General features: G+C 40.0%; 1 protein-coding gene across 3 annotated transcripts in view; it reads right to left on the bottom strand.

Moving 5' to 3' along the window:
* The window catches only part of LOC116674158 (interleukin-1 receptor accessory protein-like 1), a 264,381-nt gene that overhangs the window by 130,946 nt on the left and 112,109 nt on the right, over positions 1-21,326 (bottom strand). For all 3 annotated transcript variants that reach the window (XM_032506682.1, XM_032506680.1, XM_032506683.1), the window contains one exon: positions 8,786-9,065. In XM_032506682.1, the coding sequence (XP_032362573.1) occupies positions 8,786-9,065 (280 nt within the window). The remainder of the gene's footprint in view (positions 1-8,785; positions 9,066-21,326) is intronic.

Raw genomic sequence — 21,326 nt, 5'->3', positions numbered from 1 at the left:
AGGCCTTACATATACTGTAGCTGCCAGATCAATTAAATAAAACAATAGCAGATACTAGCTGTTTTTGTGCATCTATAGATAGTGTTATTGCAGCGTGATCGGGTTACCTGGCTCTAAAAGATCATCAAGGATTATGGAGTATGAAATGATTGTGGTTCTAAGCAATACATGCTAACATCTCTGACTATATGCAGGAAAATGATGGTGTTATTCAAATAAATATGAATCCAGCCCATTACCTAAAAACAGGAATGATAAATAATGTAATACTATAACGCACAAACTATTCCTCTGCACTCTGCTTTCAAGCCTCTGATCCTTTGCTGTAATGTTTTATACAACACAATTTTTGCTATAATGAAAGAGTTTTGATCAGGGATCAGCAAACAAAAAAAATATGTAAGATGTAAACTATTGATTTAAAAGTATGTTGAATACATTTTCCTCCTTTTGTGTGCTAGATGGAGGTCTGTTTCTATGCAGCACCTGGCCCCAAAATGGTTTCATGTGCATTCTTTTCTTTGACACTGCCATTGTAACATCAGATGTCCACAGTGAATATCTGGCCAAATTCACACCGCCACATCACAGAGCTGAATAAAGCACAGACTGAAAGGTGGACTAAGCCCAAACAGCAGCCTATACATTTTCAGACAATGGCTGCTGGAAAACCACCTTTACTAACCCACCTAGAGCCAACTAAAAGGCTGTCCAGACATTCACAGCAGTCTCTCTATACAGGTGTAAAGAAATTGAATACAGGCAAGCATCATCAATAATCCCTGGCTGGTGAATGAAGCAGCTCTGCAAATCCATATCACACAATTAATGAAAACCCCACTTTGAATAACTGCTGCCAGAGTGTTGGCACCAACTTTCTTATAACCTCTTGAAGTGGTTTGTGGATATGCTATTTTCTCCCATCCCATCCCAGCCATTGCTGTGGTACTACTATTTTCTTGGATGATCTGTTAATGAAGTGTATGTTCTGCATCTAATGTAACTTTGTATTTCTTCTCCAAACCAACTGAAATACATAAAACACATCACGGTACCTTTGTGGTTTGTTCGCCATGTTAGCAGTCAGGCCCACCACTTTGTTCCGTACTGAATATTTCAACAAATATTAAATGTGCAGTCCCTTGAATTCTACTCTAATGCCACCATGAGGCCCAATTATCCATTAAAATATCTCCACATCCACTTGATGGATTAGAACACAATTTGGTAGAGACATTAATGGCTCATACGCAACGTCCCTTAATGACTTTTGTGATCCCCTAAATTTTCATCTTTTCATCACCAAGCAGTTAAAGTCACAAGGAAAAAGACAATGAAAAGCCAATGGCTCTATGCTTTAATAACTTCACATTTCTTGGCAAAACTGTTAGAAAGTGAGAAAAATAGCCAACTAACATAGCTCTCTGCAAATATACAAAATCGTGTGAAATATCAAATTATGTTAAAATGAAGTTCATCACCTGGAGTTGTTACAAATTCAAAGAAAACTAGAAGGGCATTTGGGCAGCTCAGACCTCCGCCAAGGCCAGATATTCTATCTTGCACTGTTGACAAAACTGCAAAATAGTTTGTATATCCACACCGTGATTCTGATTCGCTCCAAAATTGAATGGGTTCTTCCTTGGCCCATGCTACACCCTTTCAACACGTTCTATGAAAATCTGACTTGTAGTTATTCTGTAATTTTGCTGACAGACAGACAACCCAAACTAAAAACATGACCTCCTCCGTGGAGGTAATCAATCCTAGAAATAAAGACACAAGGTGCAAGATTACAGATGTGGGCGTCAGGGTATTTATTATTATTTGGAAAGGTTTGGATAAAATTGAAATTTTTCATTTCACTGTGACTTCAAAACCTCATCCATATGTGCCTCTGCACAGCACAGCATTTCAAAATAAACTCCATTATTAAACATCCATCAAGGATCAGCATTGTTATAGTCCACCTCGCCAAAGCTATTCCACAGAGCCACAGCTAACTGATTGTCTCCTGCCAGTTAGCTTATAACACAAACACCATCCTTATATTATACATCATCCATAACCCCTGGCAGCACAAACCATCCCTACAGCTCCTTAGTCTAGCGACTCTCATTGGCTTTGACAGCTGGGCTGGATCAATTGGACAGGCCCTGACTCAGGCTGAATGACAGAGTGTTCCAGACGGCCCATTCTGGCTGTCACTTCCCTGAGATATCACCAGCCACTCCTGCACACGAATACTAACAGAGTCAACATGTCTGCGGTCTGGGATGGGTAGGAAGTGTGTTCTCTATGCGAGATCTTGGTGTGTACGTGTGTGCACAGGTGCCAGGTGAGGTGCACTCCCAGCTTAAATAAGCAAATGGAAAGTGCACACACACAGATGCACACCCACTCCTTTGCTATCTTCCCCTCCCATTGTCCTTTGCTGGTGACAGTCCAGGCATTGCAGGACATGCAGGAAACTCATTAATAAGCTTGGGACAGTGGCAGCTTGCCAACACCAGTGAACAGGGTTAAAGGTTAAACATTAGCCCTTAAACTGACACTGTAATCCCTGCACTTTCCATGCTGATCAATACACTGTGGATGTGCGTGTCCTGGCTTGTTTGACCAACACTGCAGAGTGTGTGTATAATATATGCTTAGGTTGGTGATTGTTACGCTAAAGTTTGTTCATGAAGTAGATGTGTGTTGATTTGAAAGCTGACCATTGAATAATGTGTACAACAGTGTACAACAGTGTACAACAATTTACACTTAGGAAACACCAACAACCATCATGCATTGCCTATGACCTGAATAGATCCAGAACAATCTGACAACAGGACACAACATTTTTCCACACATAATTCAATATATACAGTCCATGACAATTAAATATTCCAAAAAACTAGTGGAGCAACAACTCAACCAATGTGAAGCTTGGAAAACACCTAAAGATTACCAAAAACTACAAAGGCCAGAGACGCCACACAGAACAACTTCTTTTAACATACAGAAAAGGTAATTAGAGTTGCTAGCACGTTGCTAGGCAATCCTAGAAATCCCACAAGAGTGTGAAATATTGCATGTGACTGCATCAAAGCAGAAACACTCATCCATCAAATCAGTTTGCTTTGCTAATTTATGCATAATGCACGAGCATAAAAGTAAAAGAAACTGAGAAAACGTGCTACATTATGATGAGAGGAAGGACGGAGAGATCAGGCAGCATGGAACTCTGCAGAGGTTTAAGATTAAGGGGAACGTCAGCTGAGCGAAGATTTTGCCCTGAAACCAGGATGAACTGGATTCAAAAATAATACTCACTTATAGCATGACAACATTTTAGCGTTTTGCCATGTAGTTTTAAAAAATAATTTACATACACAGTACGAATGTGATGTGAACGGTCCTGATTACAAGAGAAAGACAAAATGATTGAATGACACACACACACACACAACTTAATCCAACAAAAATCATATCTATCAAATATACTCATCCGACTAGTGTAGATTCAAATCCAAATCGTATACTTTGAGATCATCTACTCTATGTTTTTTTTTAATTTCCCTGTCATGTAGCCATATCAGTTTTTACTTGGCTGTCAGCGAGGTATAACATAGCAGGATTTAGCAACTTTCTAATGCTAATACGCTTACAGAGACACTTGCAGCAGTGCTGGGAGTTAGTGGTATCCTCCCAGTACCCCGGATCGCTGTGTGTGTGTGTGTGTGTGTGTGTGTGTGTGTGTGTGTGTGTGTGTGGTGTGTGTGGGTGTGGGGTGTGTTGTGGTGTGTGGTGTGTGGTGTGTGTGTGTGTGTGTGTGTGTGTGTGTGTGTGTTCTGTCATTCTACAGTAAATGACACAGTTAGCTACTGCAGATGTTTTCACTGCATACGACAGACCTCCTCTTGGCATAAGATGTGAAAACCCTCAATGTGACACAGCGCTACTCATCATCATATCGGTCCCTCGTTATATGTCCGTAATGCATGTTGAATGAAGTGTATGTGTGTGTGAGTGTGTGTTTGTGTGTGCATGAGCAAAACAGACAGGCATACGTGCTAAGTATGTTGAGTGTGTGCCTGTGTGTAAATTTGGCCTGCTTTAACATACAGATTGGAAGCACATTAAGTCCCTGTCAGTGGCAGATTGTGTCAGGGGAGTAGAGAACTGACGTGTGTGTGTGTGTGTGTGTGTGTGTGTGCGCGTGCGCTAGCTAGTGTATGACAATGCCTTCCAACAACCTTAAGTGCAGCTGAGCAAATACACAGAACAAGTGCCCCATAGAGTGATATAAATAAATAAATAATGTAATAATAGGGAACTACATTGCAAAACAAATCCACCCTACAAGCAATTTAATGCCACATTCAGTCTAAGCTTTTAGCGCTACTTCAAAGTATACAAACAAGGAACAAAAAGGAAGGGAAGATGACCGACATTATTAAGAACATGCCTCTTGATTAAGAAAGTACTTGAAACTAGATGATTTGAATTGGAAATAATTGTCTTTATCTGCACCCTGTTAGCACATTTTACCCAGCTGCTTTTCTAATTTAAAACTTTGCTAACTGTAAAGTTATTAAGATGTGTGTGCTTTCCAGTGCAGATGTGTCTCTGTCATCATCTATAACATGCCACATGGTGTCCAAGCTGCTCACAAAGCATTTTTTTTTTATTATACTTCACAGGGCTGGTAGTAATAATAGCTTGGGTAGAACAACGCAGTTCCTTGAACCTCAATCCTCACAGGAACTGGGTGATACAATAGAAATTGTATTAATATTAATGTGTTTTCAGTAGTTCTATATCATGATACAGCAAATGTAGGTGTATTGAAATGCACTGTGTTTTCCCGTACATTGGAAAAACAAATATTTAAATCGATTTGTATGGAATAATTAATTTGAGACAACAGAATTTTGCTCAGTAACACATTGGCCTCTCAGGCGGTTAACTGGCAGAAGTGGCCAATGATGCTGCAGCAGTGTGTGTTCACTGTCTGTGACCATGTTTATGTAGCTGTATTATGAATATCCTGTCTACACTGGTTGCCTAGTGCAGTAGCCCCTTTGACAGACAGCTGGCAGCCAAATCTCTTCCCCTGCATCTGGAAAGGACACACGGACTGACAGTCGCTACTGTATATTATAGATGCCATATAGGAATCGCATCCTAAACTCACAGTTGAATAGCCACAACATAAGCATCTAGGTTCAAATACAATTCTGATGACAGGAGAAACTAGATATAAAGCTATAAAATCACGAGAGCCCGTAGTAACTGGGATTGAATTGTTACAACGTGTTCAAGTATAAAATGTATCCAGTGAGAGCTATTTTGTTGTGCAGTGATTCATTCGCTCTAACGCTCAGTGCTCTAATTCCCTAGGTCCCTTCATGTTTCAAATGAGTGAGTATCCTCAAGTAAAAACCCTGCCAAGAGCCTTATCCAAATGTGATATGTTAACATATGCAAGCGCTGATCATCTATAGGACCCACGCTGCTGAGACAAAAGAGAAGAGCAATCCTCTGATTTGGCTGCGGTGACTTGGAATTTAAATAAGTCACGTCTACATAATAGAGCTGCTGTGTGGTTATAATATTGCATGAATCCATTCCTGCCATTTTTAACACGTCAACGCTTGAGTGAAGAATGAGGAGAATGTTCCAAAAGCAAATGTGGTTGCAAACGTCATACAGCGCCATTTAAGGTTAATAGCGTTTTCTTTGATGTCAACATACCAAGTGTTATTGTTGGTGTTAGTGTCTCTTTTCACTCACATACAGTATGTCATTTGGGGCCATTTTCAGACATTTTCTACCATATACAGTAGATGTACAATTAGGGAGATATGCAATATGAGAAAGCAATCAAAAGTCTGTTTTGTCAGTCATCTGGACTAAGTCTTGGTCTCATTATTGTGGCTCCAGAACTCACGGTATATGCAAATACAGGACTATTAATCATTCTAATCTGATGGTCCCATGTGGTCAATTCTTATGCATAGCTACTGTATGCACTTCAGAACACAGCATTAAACTAAACATGTGAGACACACCCCTGCACACACACACACACACACACACACACACACACACACACACACACACACACACAGTCCAATAACCTAATCCTCTCAAGCCTTTTAAACAGGCCCTCCCCCTGTTAAAAGCCACCGTATGTTGCTGTATAGAGCTGACTAATGAGCCAGTCCAGAGGAAAAACCCTTTACCTACAAAGTTAATAAGTTATTACTATATAATAAAGCATGTTCACAGTATTCATCTTATTTCTTCAACTCAACTGACACTAAACACCTTGTGACAAATTAATCTTTTCCCCTTTGTTTTTTCTGATTTTTGGGTGCTCAACTAATACAGCTTGTTGAACCTGAATCTGCACTTCCACCCAACTCTGAAAAACAGCGTTGGTGCCCTTTAGCTCATTGTTTTTGCAACTTTAATGTTCTGGTTTAGTCTCAACGCTCTCATCAACTTAATGTCCACAACTGTAAACTACCTGGCCAGCACCAAAGAAAGACGGAAAATGTTAGCAATTAGCTAATGAGCATAGTGGAGCATCTAGTAGCTAAAGAGACAGCTATTTTCCTTAGAAGTTGATGAAGACCAATGTGTTGTGTGGCCAGAAACACAACTCCAAATGAATGCTGCGGTTGCTCCATGTCTGCTGGATGTGTAAACAGGCAATAGCTTGATTACACACTAGCCATACAGACTTTACAAGGCCATAGTAGAGTTCTTCCCAAAGTGGCCCAAAAACTGATTAATGCAGCTTTAGAAAATTAATTTGACAAAGTCACTTTTCTCTGTTTTATATCATTGTAAAATTAATAGATTCAGTTGTTGGGTTTTTGTGAAAATAGTATCTTGGGGTCTCTGTTTCCTAATTAATTGATAATTAGTGGCAGTAAACATGGTGTTTTTTTTAAATGTAATTTCACCATTGATCTACAATCACACATAGGAATTCTCACATCATGACATGGTCTTACTGTGCTGGAGCTAATCAGTGTAACATGTGTCATATTGTCATCTAAAACACTGAGAAGAGCTGAACACCCCCAGCTGCAGTGGATGCTTTGATTAACACTGAAAATCAGAGGAGCTGATTGTAGCATCATGCTTGCAATGTAAATAAGGGTCAGGGTTGTAAATCTTCTATTTGAGTGGCAAATATTTAGAGTTGAATGTTAAACATTAAAAATTGAGGATCTTTGTCCTGACTTAAAAACCTGCAGAAAGCCACTATATTCAACAATGGTCCAAAGAATTGCCTGCAGAGAGAAATCCTGTGTGATTGAAAAGTGCTCTGTATTTGGAACTATTGTTATTTTTCACCATAATGGGAAAATAAGTGTTGCTCCTTAATTTGGTTCTGAATGGTGGAGACTGGCGACAAAGCAACACTACTCTTTCAAATCAAATCTCATGGTTCTACTTTCTGCATGATTACACAATACCTCTTAGCCGACTGATTGTCTACCTCCAGAAAATGCTGCCAATGTTGCTGAATAGAGAATTGTTGGATTGGTGCTGCCCATTTCTTTTTAAGGCGGCAAAGGGGAGAGTGCTACTGGTGATGAATAGTAATGGCCAAAACCTCCTAAAATTGAGCATGTGAAACACAAGGAAACCTGTGCTCAGTACAACTGTCCAAGAGTACATTGTTCAGCTTTTTTCCAAGAGTAACACATTTCCCAAATCATTTGTTTTTAGGTTGATGTACAAATGATTTAGTGGATTTCACTGAATATTAAAAGATTACACTCCTATCTTCCAGAAAGATGTTTTCAAAGTTCCCCTTGTCCTGTGGGCTCCGAGACAGTGGCTTGGACTCTTTTTTTTTTTTTCCTGACAGGCCACAACCTCCAGGTTAATGAAAACTTCTGCCAATATCAGCTAGGAGGCCAGAACATTTCTCTAGGGATATCCTTGACTAAAGAAATTCTTAGTAGACTAACACTCATATGATTTTGGCAGCTAATCGATTAGTTGATTTAATCAACACATCTAGCACTTTGAGTGGTCATTGAGACTAGAAAAGCGCTATGTAAATGCAGTCCCTTTATAAACTGTAAAACTGAGTTCCTCCACAAAAATCATGCAACAGCCCCACATTTAAATGTTGTGTTTACCATAAATGTGCTCATGGAATTTATGGAAATAAATTATTCAGAATTAAAAAGCATTAAAAATGACTTATTGACTAAAAGGGGGCAGCCCTGCATTTCTACAGAACTCATTAATCAAACAATTGTCTACCTCCTCCATCAGGCAAGTGAAAAAAGCAGATAGTATGAATCCCCTTTTTTATTTTTATCTGACTTTTTTCTTTTCCTCAATCCTCCTGCTCTGAATTACTTTCCGTTCTCTTTCGTCCCACTTCTTGCTCTTTCACGTTTTCAGAAAGGACTTGCGACGGCTGAAAGGTTATGGATTTACCAATTGCACCTAATGGCTTACTGTCCCCCAAAGGAGAATAAAGAAATAATTTAGCATATAAAGTGAAGCAAAAGGGCCCCAAGTTAGATGCTCTGTGGACTAAGGATCAGTGCTCTTTTGGCCAGAGATGAGAGACTTTATTAGAAATCACCAGGGGACGACTTTACTTCTCCCTACATGGTTCCAGAAAATGTTTTCTACCCCCACTATTCTACTGACATACTGCTGGCGAAAGCAAATCCATAGCAATTTACATTTGATAAAAATGTAGAGTTATGTCTCTAAGTAATGCTGATTTACATAAAACTAAAAAGGAACTTACCTTAATACACATGAATAGTACCCCACATCGTCCAACTCTGCCGGTCGGAACCATATGGCATCCTCCTCCTTGCTCATCCGTGTGCCGTCAAAACTGATGGGTTCCTCGAAGTCCCCATGTCCTGCACTTTTGTACCACATAAGGCTAAGTCCTGCGCTCTGCGCATGGGTGTAATTGGCCCGAATATATCCATAGAACAAAGCACACTTAATCCGTACAGGTTCCCCAAGAAGCACCTTATATTTCAGGTAGTCCACTGACCAATCCGTGCAGCCTTCCACTGAAAGAAAAGGACAAAGAAAAGTAGAATTAAGCATTGCGTTACTAGGAAAGGGTTTGACTATTTTTTTTGCTAATTCACCAAACCAAGCTGAGGTGATTTGTAATCTTGAAAAGGGTATGTCGCAACCAGGTCAAGACCACTTCCACTGCTGTCTGCTCATGTGCTTTGCAACAATCCTTGGATCACAATCAATCAAGACGCTCTTCTCCTCCCTGCGGCACTGATGCACAATGTCTCCTTTTTGTGTTTCACAAGAACAAACAAACCAAGTGAAGCTATTTATACATATTCTCACCTTTGACACATGACTTCCTAAGTGTACCAGAATGAATTTAAAGCTAATTTAAAAAGACAGTGTTTCAGCACCACTGAAATCCTTTTGAATGTTAAACTGAACTCACAACATATCTGCATTCAATAATTGTTGGCTTCAAACATTACTGCATTTATATTTGACTTGAATGCCACCACCTTATACATAAATTGAGTCTACTGGCAATAAACTGTGTATAAGCCGCCGTCAATACTACCTCATCTACATTTGACCTGAGAAAATCAGAAAGTGCAGGAAATTTGCATTTGCTTTTGAGATTATCCTCAGATCTCAAAGGCTGTTTTCAGTAATAGAAATGGAAAAAAAGTGGCTTGTCTCATATTGTGCAGCTGCACATGCCAAGGCAGAACCATGGGGGTTCTACTAATAAGACATCTGAGAAAGCCCACCTAATGTCAGTCAAAAAAGGTAAAAAGATCGAATGATATCTGCGTTATTCATACACAGCGGGCAAAGGGATAGTTTTGATCCGCAGACTTATTTAACATCTAAGATTCCTGAGAAATACCAGATACTAAATTTCCACTAATCTTTATCAAGTCCTGACACCAGTGAAAAGTCACACAGACAGTACCAACTCCTGAGTTGCTGATTGAGATTGTCACACACAATGAGTTGTGTGAAAAGATGGAGGTACAATAAGTAATAGGGCCAATCAAGCAACACATTTGGGTGGTTCATAAAAATGATAAAAGAATCATTTTCATGTGAGCTAAGGCCTGTATCATGAAGCAAGATTAGTGGGTTTAACTTGGGTGTTCCTGTTTTGCGACCCTGGTTTTACCTGTGGTAAATCACTATGGTAACCTACAGTATGTTGTACAGCGTTCCTGCTGCTGCTTTAGTTCGGGGGATCAGACCAATGCCTTCTGTAGGAAAGACAACTCTTCAAAAAGGTTTACAATAACTCCATAAACTACATCCGCTAGATCTTATGAATCAGATAGAAGCTCCTGAGCTTGCAGAGGCTTTAGCCACTTTTGAAACAGATACACTGATCAAAACGTTTTTCTCTGTTTTACTTGGTTTTATATTTTTTATAAACAAACTGGGTCCACACCGCATCAAAAACATCTCTGCCTGCTTTATCTTAACATTTGTTTGCCTTCCTGTTCCTGACATCCTCCCTTCCCTCGCTTCACCCCGCTGCATATCTCTTCCTTTAATAACAGCTGGCGAGCACAGCTGCCGCAGACTCAACAGGCTGCGCTAATTGAGCCTCTATAAATGTTTCATTTACCAAAGAAGCAACTCGACCGCCAATCAGCGAGGTGCGCCAGTTGTTGGGGGTAACCAGGGGGAGGGGTGTTGGCGGGGATTTGATTAAACCATGCTGATTTATGTCTTTGTGTTGCATTGTGTGGTACTATAAGGGTCATGCTGGGAGCAGCAGCAACAACACTACTTGGTGCTTTAGGTGCTGGAGAAAAGATGAAAGAGGGGAAAGCATCACTTCAACAGTGAAAAAAAGACAACATAATGTAACATCCAGATGCCTTCAGGGCAGCTGCAGTATAATCTGACCATGCCTGATTTGTCTGACCAGTTTGGACCAGTCCAAACCCTAAAAATAATTCATTTACAATAACATAAAGCAGAAAAAGCCGCAAATCCTCCTATTTTGGAAGCTGAAACCAGAAAAGGTTTGCCGGTTTTGCTTGATACATGACTTCTGGCAATTCATTTTTTATCGAAATAGTTGGCTATTTATTTTCTGTTCAAGTACTTTTTAACCATTTAAGCAATAGCTCTTTACATCTATGTTGTCTTGTGGATTTTAAAAGTCTTTCAGGGAAATGTAGGAAGACAGTTTAACAGATGAAGCAGGTTGGGAAAAAAACAGATAAAATATAGCACTTTATCAAAAAGGGGTCCTCTTATCCACTTAACAGCCAAGATTCAACATTTACAGCTTCAAAGTAGTTGAGGGTGAACGTTGCCTTTAAATGTCCTACTGGTTATGCCATTAGCCTCGTAATTTCACCGTCCGGCAGATTTGACAGCTCAATTTACCTGCAGCAGCAGTGCTAAATCTGCAGCACCTTTTCTTATCCGACATGATCCTAAATCAGCAACAATAAGTCACTGTCTTTATGAGAACACTGAGTTCAGATGCACTTTTTGACATCCTCCTCTAAACCTCAATAACGTGGGTCCTAAGAGCAAGATAATGAAACAAAAAACAGAGAATAAATAGAATTTTTTTTTTTTAGCAAATACACATGCTGGGGAAAGCAGCGTGTGCTCTGTGAGCTACCCAACACCACAATTCTTTCATTGTGATTAAGTCTGTGAAACTGTTGCTATGGCAACAGAGGGTCTACCCTCGCTTATCAAGAACTTGCTAATTAGTTTGTGGACGATAATAACTTGAAAGCTTAAGGTAAGACAACCACAGCTAAGATGGTTTCGCTTCTAATCATGTGTCCTAATTGAGAGTCCAAAATGTGTTTTACTCAAACAGCTAATAAAAACAGCATGGGAGTTAATGAGGTCATATAATCAGGCAGCGGCTCAAACAGAAAACAAGATTAGTCTGGCCAAAGTCTGCATAAAATAATCGTTCTGATAAGTGTCTTAGGTGTGCATACACACAAAACACACATAAAATACTCTTAAAACATGGTTCTCATATCTGGGAGTTTATGGCTCAGTGACTTGCTGCCCTATGTGCAATGGGTATGTACCCTGTCACTTCATCAATCAATCAATGAATGATCATGTATGTATATAGAGCACTTTACAACAACCAGCAGGTATCCAATGTGCTTTACATCAAGGACAAGAATAAAATAAGTCCAGCGTGTGTGTGTGTGTGTGTGTGTGTGTGTGTGTGTGTGTGGTTCAGGACTGTGTGTGATAACTAACAAAGTGTGGACACAGAGTGTAAATTGTAATTTCCCCATTGGGGATCAATAAACAGATTCAATTTAAATTCAAATTAAATTAAATTAAAATTCTCCTATGCTGCAATGATACTTGACTTGTGTTAGCACCATTAGAGCACCTATTGCATAGCATCCATTGTATAATAAAACTCTTCAAGATAGATTTTAAAGCTACTAGACATAGTAGGACATAAGACATAACCACAAAATAACTACTAATCTAATGTGTTAATGCGCCCCACTAGCTGATTGGTGCATTCCTTGTATAGATATTCTGCCGGCCCAGACAGAAAAAAAGGACACATTTATTTAAAAGTGCTTTCAGTGTGGCTGCACACACTTGATTTGGTAGCACACAAAAAAAACACATATGCATCACTGCCAAACATCAGCCTGGCTCAGTATTTGCCTTTCCCATCAGCACTGGAAATAAACACTCAGTCCACCCTGCTTTTTTATTTAAAAAAAAACAGTTTTTGTCTTACTGAAGAAAATGTATGCGTTAGAATGGGAAAGAGTTATTTTGAGGTTGTCTGAATATCAGCTATTTCCTACTACAGTAAAATATATTGTCTTCATGCAAAATGTACAAATGGATAGCCGGTTTAGTAAAACATAAATTGATACATACATAAATGTGGATATGACAATCTTAAGACTAAATTGTTAAATTACATACATATTAGTATGCATCTGATAAAAAAAAAGACATAGGAACAAGTGAAACCAAAGTGAAATGGTTGATTACTGAGAACACATGCAACATGTAACAGTGGGTCTTTTCAACAGTGAAATTACTGCCAGATAAAAGATGCTTTTTAAACCACCCTGAGGCATTCGATTACAGCACAGGGTTCTGAAAGTACCCTCAGTTTTACTGTTCTTCAAAAACCAGTAAATTAATTTCCTTTTAAGGGTGAACTCCACCCCAACTGTTTCAAAGGGCTTGCTGCATTTAGCTCCAATACCAGCACGAGGAGCATGTGAGCGCCAATATCCGTTATCTTCCACCTATCCTCAAATCGCCCGTTTCAGACTTTTGACAGAGGGTTATCGTTCATTTTGGTAAGTGAGGTTGAGGATTCTGCTTAATCTGTTGGCAGGAAACAAACATGGTACAACGCCTAATTGAACTCGATTAACATTTCCCTGCTCACCAGATTTCCATTCTGCTGGATCACAATTGGTGAGGGAATTGGCCAATCTGCTGAGTGATGATAATAACAACTCAAGCGACTGGAACCATCAAGCATAAGCAGCGTTTGGGGCTATGCTACACATAACCCAAAAGTAAAAAGGGGTAATTCCTCAGTCCCAGTCCCAAGAGCATCCTGTGTTCAAACAATTCTGTTTTTCAGCTGGGAAAATAATAACTGTCAGCTGTCAGTTGTTTTGCCAAATGATCACAGAACAAATGTTTACAGGTTGCTCAGCATGGAAATTGGGATTTAATTGTGTCACATTCACTGACGCCGCATCAAAATGGGGTCTTCAAGCCATATCCCCATTTAAACCACACCATTAAACAAAGACAGGGCCATTTGTCAGGACTGCCTTGTTTTTATGTTTGTCATGTTAGACTCATTTGTCCAACTGTGTAAAAGTCTGGGGCCTCATTTATTAAAAGGCTTTCTTCCTCATGCTTTATGCTTGTACCAGAAACCAAACCGAGGACGTCACCAACAGAGAGAAGAAAAAAACAACAGCAACAACAACTTGGTTCTAATGCCAAAGATAATTGGCTGCATTTCTTTCCATGTAAAATGTGTTTGTTCAAATCATCACCTAAGGTTTAAATGCAAATATAGACCAAAGCATACATTAAAATCAGGGCTAAGGCAAAGAAGAGTTTCACGAAGGTCTTTTGAGTTTTAAAACTAATTATACTTTCAAAATATACACACATACCATTATTCAATATTCATTTTTTTAATTCGACCCTAGCTTAAAAAAGCATCACACTGGAAATTGGCCTACAGTCATTCTTCACTTATCACTGAATTTAAAATGCATTATAATGTATAGTTTTATAGAACTAGCTTGTGTATTTTTAGTGGAGCTCCTTCGTATTGGATATATAGAGCAGGGCATTCTAAAAATATATTTAAAAAATAAATCTTGTGTGCAACCGATTGCTGAAACGATGTAACACAGATGTGACCACGATGCTCGTAAACATGGATTAAAAAAAACAACTATGATGCATTTCTGGTTTAAAAGGGCACCACGATAAAGCTAAACAAATGTTATGTCATCGTGTTTCTGCTCCATTTCCGTCACTTGAGAACGAGCATGTGCTCCCTGGAGAGGAAGTGATCAGCTCATAAATTGGGTTACAGGTCTGCTGAGGGGTAATCGTATGCAGATTGAGTCAGGTCGCCACGGAGACTCCCACAAAGTGTCTGTTCTCTCATAAGCACTCAAGAAGAAGGTTCACTACCATTTTTCTCCATAAAGGCACCAGTGTAGTACAATCAGAAAGGCGTGCATACATTAGGCCTAGGCAGATGGGACACAGACACACACACACACGCACACGCACACACACGCACACGCACACACACTGAGGTGACACGACACCAACCTTTACTTGCCCTCATGAAGTGTAGTGTCTAAGCTGGCCCTGCTCCAGGGTCCCTAAAGGAACTTATCAACTTCACAGTCACTTTTGCCAAGGGAGGGAGGCAGTTGAGGAAAGATGTGTCTTGAAATCTTGACCTGCCATTTTCCTCCTTCTGAAAATGCTGTCGCAGCAGAGAGGGGCTCAATTAAGAGAAAAATAGCTCTGATGTGTGGGAAAGGTAACCTCTCGGCTGCCGGCGTACAGGAGGAGATTACGTGCATGATTGAAGTACCTCCAGCATGTTGAAAAAGAGAATGAGTCATCAGCCAATAAAGCACTCACCTACGGCCTCTGCACGTGAGAGTATGTTCACTTCACACACACAACAGAAAACACACACACACACACACACACACACACACACACACACACACACAATCTATTAAAAAAATTATAGGAGGGACAATAATTGCCGTATACTGTTGGCATAATGGCGCTTGAAAAATAAGGAACAGCAAATGCTAAAATTTAAAATTTGTTACGGGCCACATGGTGACATAAAGGAGAATCTATGAACACCTGGGAGTGAACGCTGCTCTATCCATATACAGGGGAGCAGTGCAGTGGAGGGACATTGTTAAATAAATGCTCCAACATTTTGGGATATATGCCTTTTTTCAATGTCTTCCATTTACATCTAATGGATGCACATTTTCTACATAGCTGGAGTAGGGAGGTGTTTAGCTTAGCTGAGTATAAACAAAGGAGGTAATACTAAGAGCAAGGCCTCGCTCTGTCCAAAATTATAAATTATGCCTACCAAGTAAAGCTGACTAATTAACGAACCTGAACACTGTGCTCACTGACTGGATCAAGCAACCTGTGCTGTAGTCAGAGATGCTGCACAGAAGCACTGCATGGATGGATGAACTGTTGTTCAGGACGTAATAGCTACAAATAGTGGTGGGTAAGTCCTCTTTTTTTGGACAGAGCCAGGCAAGCTGTTTCCCCTTACTTCCAGACTGCAGCTCTATAGTCAAAAGAAACACTACAGTTTTGTAGTTCTGGTCAACAGTACAGTTTTTTTAAATTTGTTATGAGAAAAAGTAAAATTATAACCCAAATTAACCGTTGTAAATAGCCATCAAAGTTTACCTACTGACTTCCTGGTTAAACTTCGGCCTACCATACTTACTTTGTTAATATTATTTTGTTATTGTGTGCACCATAAAGTGATTTGACAAAACTGTCTGCCTGTTTGCAACCTGTATGACTGCTTGACCGCTCATTTTTGCCCAGTTGAACCAATCTTTAGTGATGACACCTTTTTAGCAATTATTTCGGTGAGGACGATGTAACCATAACCCATAGGACCGATGGCCCGAGCCAAGAAAATTAGAGTATTTCCCCAAATATTTAAAACTATCTTTAAAATTCTAATAAAACATTAGCATAATTTAGTCTTGTTTTGAGATATTTGAAAAAAAAGGTTAAATGTAGATTTTGATATTTTGACTCCAGCTGCCCAGCTTATTTCATGATTGCAGTGACATTTACCTCCCAGTTCCTCACAAGCAGATAAAACAGCTTTCGCTCTCCCCGTCTCGCCTGCACTTTACTCTTATGACACTTCATCTTGATTTGTCGATTGTCTCTCTCCCCAACTCCCTCTCTTCCTTGACAGCCACCGTGCTGTCATTTATATGCAAATACTCATATGTGATTGGAGAAAAAAAAAAAACGGGGAAAAAAAACCAAACTGCTTTTCTTCCTATCGCAAAATAAACATTGCCTGCAATCTTGCCGGCTTCTTGCTTCTGTATCAGATTCAGCTCCCCTGATTGGACACGGCCTCCGGAGAGAGGTGCCTGCTGTCTCCAATCACGGGTTAAACGCTGACGGGGACAGAGAGCACAGAGAGGTAGCTGATGGAAAAAAAAAAAAAGTGGACAAGCTAACTCCGCCAAGATGCACCCTTGCAGGGAAGAAAATAAGGGAAGAGGCGCAGAGGAAAATACACACCACACACACACACACACACACACACACACACACACACACACACACACACACACACACACACACACACACACACACACACACACACACACAAGTGTGGCAGAAGAGTCACTGTTTCTACAGTCCAGTGTATGAAGGCAAAATATGTCTACCATGAACTGGCAACAGATCCTAATCAACCATTTTATAATCATTTTTTTTAAATCATATTGACAATCAATCCATTTCAGCATTCCATAAAGAGTGTTGTTGCTGATCTTGTCTTCAAACGTGTGCACACTGAAAATTAGCAAAAGTTTTGAATTTTTATTTCACTAAAAAAAAAATCAACACAAAATTTAACTTGAATTGCAAAAACTAGAAGAGTTTTTTGCATGGTTGCAGTGCAACAGAAGAGGACATGGTTCTGTAGTTTCAGTGGCAAGAGCCAATACAAGTCTTAGCTGCTTTGTGAAGCAAAGATGTCTGCGAAAGAAGTTTTTTTTCTTCTTCTTTTTTTTTTTTTTTTTTTTTTTTAAATGGTCAGTGACTCTTGGTGCTTTTACTACTAGCAGATTTCTAAGTGGCCATGTCTGTGCAGTTTAATGCGTTCTGGGATGTGTCTGTCCTTTTCTTTTTTTGTCCGTCTGTTATGTTGCTAAAGGTAGCACCCATTATTCCCTGTCATCTTAACCAAAGCTTCTGTTAGTGTAAAAGTAGAAATGTAAAACACATTATGTGAAAGAACTATTTAATGGGAAGGACCTTCTTGACAATACGATTTGAAATAGGAAATGTACAAGCTTTGATCGAGTGGTTATTGACTGAATCCCTTAAATATAAACTGGCAACAGAGAAATCCTCTAATTATTAACCTAAATTCTAACCTGCATATGAAGTAGAAATAGAAAGAGAAACCCATTTCTCTTCAAAGCAGTATGTAAATCAGCCAGTGTGACTCTGTATAGGTGATTAGGGCCAGTTTTCCCTGGTGTGTTATTGCATGCTCAATAACACTCATTTTACATTTGTGAGGAAAACCCATCATCCCACTATATGTCCAAATCTGTCCAAAAAAAGTGTCTTATCATCCTCTTGGACAATTTCAGCATGAGAATGTGATGACTTCTGATTTTAATGGGGTAACTAGGTCTCCCAAACAGCATTTTGATTCTCCTAGACAATCAAACTAAAATAAATTGCCTTGAATCTATATGTTTACTCTTAGTTCGTGCCTATTTCAGGGGGGCAATTGACAAGGAGCAGATGTAAAAGTGATCCTGTTATGGCTGGGGTGTCTACTTCAGAGAGAGAACTATATAATCAGAAAATCATCCTTCTGTTCCCCACACAGCCAGTAATCCTCTCATCTAACAAACAGCCCTGGGATGCATCGAGACAAACAACATAAACAATGCTGGCTGTTGAAAAAAAAACACCCGAGTGCTGCATTGCAGACATGACTGCGCACATAGGACAAGAGTGTGGCTAAGACGCATTCCACACACTCTCAAACCACCCACACAGGTACAAAATACACAGCAGGAACACACACAGCAAGAACAGGCCACACGATCTGCGCTGCCTCCGCTGGCAGCCCTGTCAGCCTGTTTTTCTGTGCTGTATCATGGCGGTGTGGGTGCACTAAGCCGGTGACTCAGACTCTTGCCGGTCCACTACAGACACCGACATACAATTTTGCCGTTGTGCTCCGGTGCCCCCGCGAAATAAGCATAGGTGAAAATAGAGCATGCCCAGATGGATAGAGAGCCTTGTCCCATCAGCCTCTGCACCAGCCATCTGTGAAATGATAAGATGGCAAGAATATGCAACAAAAAGCAAGCAGCGGGTACAATGGCCGCTGGTGTCAGCTCTCATACGCCAACTCTGACCTTATTTTTTTGTCTCTCATTTTTTCCCACAGTGTTAACTACCAGAGTTTCATCTCTTTCTCTTTTTTGCCTTTGTACTTCTCTCTCTCGCTCTCCTACTCTGCCTCTGTTTCACCCGTCCTCTATCTCCAAACTATGCCGTTCCTGTACAGAAGAGTGGGAGGGTGAGGGGAGCTTGTGCCAGCAGTTCAAAGAGAGTGGAAGAAGATTATGATAGTGAAATGATTCGAGCTGCAGATCAGCAAGGACAGTAAGGTCACCAAAAGCCACACAAGTAAGGGAGTTTGTGCTATAAATGACATCGCCATTGTCTATTGCCAGTAATTCAGCAGAAGTGGACGGTGACTCAGTTTCTTGACAGATAAGTTAAAAAAAAAAAAGTGTATAGGAATATTTAAAGGAATTCAGCTGTACTGCAGAAGAGATGCAGGCACACAAACGTACTTACATTATGAACGACAACTTGCAAGCGCACAAGCACAAGCGCACGCGCACACACACACACACACATCCAGAGAAACCTAGTGGCCTGGAACAAGAGTAGCGCCAGAGCTTCCCATTAGAGGACATTACTGTCAAACACTGGAACGAAAACTACCTGCTGTACACTGATTACCAACCTACCTCCCGCTACAATTCAATTACAAACTAGATAATATGATGCACTGCACTCATTCTACGTGACAGTATTCAGCCAGTGACGTGGGAAAATGAAGACAGCTGGCTGAGATGTTTCCCGAAAATGCCGATGCGTGTTTGTTTCATACTTCTGCACCAGAGGTGGTATTTTTGGCTTTGTCTTGCCGGCATGTCCACTGCCTTTGATTGAATTTGTTAGGATGAGACAGCACGGTCTCACAGCCAAAGAGACGGTGAGTGAGTAATACCTTGCTCGTCACACGTAACAAACACAGTGTTAAAATTAATCTCTTCCGTGCTTGTTATTCCCATAAGAAATTGGACCAGGGTCAAGTTTTACATTATTCATCAGATCAGTGCATCATAAAACGGATCAAAGCTGCAATTAAAACATAAATAGCCGGGGTCGAGTTCCCTCATTATTGGCAGCATTGCAGCATTTTGACTACAAAGCTTCCCATCTCGCCCACTGAATCTAAAAAGTCAACCCGATATTTGATATACTTTTGATTAAAAGTCAAAAGTCAAGTTGAATGTGTTTAGATTCTACTAACTTTGCATTGATACTTTTACAAATGACTTATTTACCACCGCAGCACTGTCTTCTCTCCCAAATGGCAATTTGACCTGGTGATGCAGGATAGTGAAAAAACACTCTTAGAGTAGCCATTTAACACAATTTGTAGTTTGCCGTTGGGAAGCCAATGAGGAACTTATCTGTTTCACTACACTAGCGCCTCCTAATTGGCCGGTTTGAGGTGCCTAGATGGTGGTGGGTGGAATCTGCAGAAGAAAGTGCTAACTTCAGGCCCAAAGGAAAAAAGCTGTTTGCACATCTTGTGTAGAGGAATGTTGCTGTCTACTCCCTCCTCAAGCCAAGACTGGGAGTTATCAACGACAAGGGCAGCAGCGTCAGGGGAAGTACTCCTTCCAAATCGAGGGGTGAAGGGAAAAATGCAGAACACCGCCATTAGCAGACATGCACAGACAAGACAGTCAATCACTTCCAATTTTCTCTCCAGACTGAAGATGACTAAGAGTCTCAGACAAGCCTTTTAAAAATGATTTTACCTTTGAGAGGAGATTCTCCTGACAATACAACTCAAATTACCTGCAAATTACACATTACCTTATTCATACTGTAGACCCAGAGAGGCAAGTGAGTTACCGTGCCAGTTAAGCTGCGAGCCTTTAGATGATTAAAAGCGGGTCTGAATGTAAACGGTCTGACAGTAACCAAACTACAGCAAGCTAAATGCAATAAAAAAAAAACAGAATAGGATTTTAATTTGATAGTTTCTTCCTTTGTAGAAATAAATAAATAAATAAATAAATAAATAAATAAACAAACAAACAAACAAACAAACAAACAAACAAACAAACAAACCAAACTACTGCAAACTCTAAATGAATAAAATTAAAACACTGCAAATAGGGAGTACTTGTATTTAGGTCAGAAACACTTTCAACTATGAATCTAATTAAATAAGGGATGAACATGAGCCCAATTTGGTCATTTTGAGCTAGTTTTTTAGTTATATAACCATGCAGGCATACACTAAGCCACACACACACATACAAACACACAGCTATATGTTCTGCTAAATACACACAGAAAAACAACTCCCTCAACACACAAACTGTAATTCCCTTATCTCTCAGCCAACCGGCTGATAACAAGCAGTTCATTTTCCTGATTCGAAATAAGTCATCCTATTCTGCTCCAATTAGAAGCTTAGTAAGAATTCCATTACCATGTGCTGCACCCCATCTTCTCCCTCTAAATGCACCCAGAGTTCAGGCATGGGAAATTGGGGGTGGGGGAATGAGGTGCATAACAGTTTAAAATTTGTATTAATGCACAGTGTCAGCAAATTACAACCTTAATGCAAATTGAATTTACAATAAATCCACCTGGAGCTGCCATTAAAGAAGAAAAAAAAG

Source organism: Etheostoma spectabile, chromosome 24, assembly GCF_008692095.1.
Source record: "Etheostoma spectabile isolate EspeVRDwgs_2016 chromosome 24, UIUC_Espe_1.0, whole genome shotgun sequence".
NCBI classification, from domain to species: domain Eukaryota; kingdom Metazoa; phylum Chordata; class Actinopteri; order Perciformes; family Percidae; genus Etheostoma; species Etheostoma spectabile.
The sequence above is the reverse complement of the archived record's forward strand: the minus strand, read 5'-3'. Positions and strand labels throughout refer to the sequence as shown.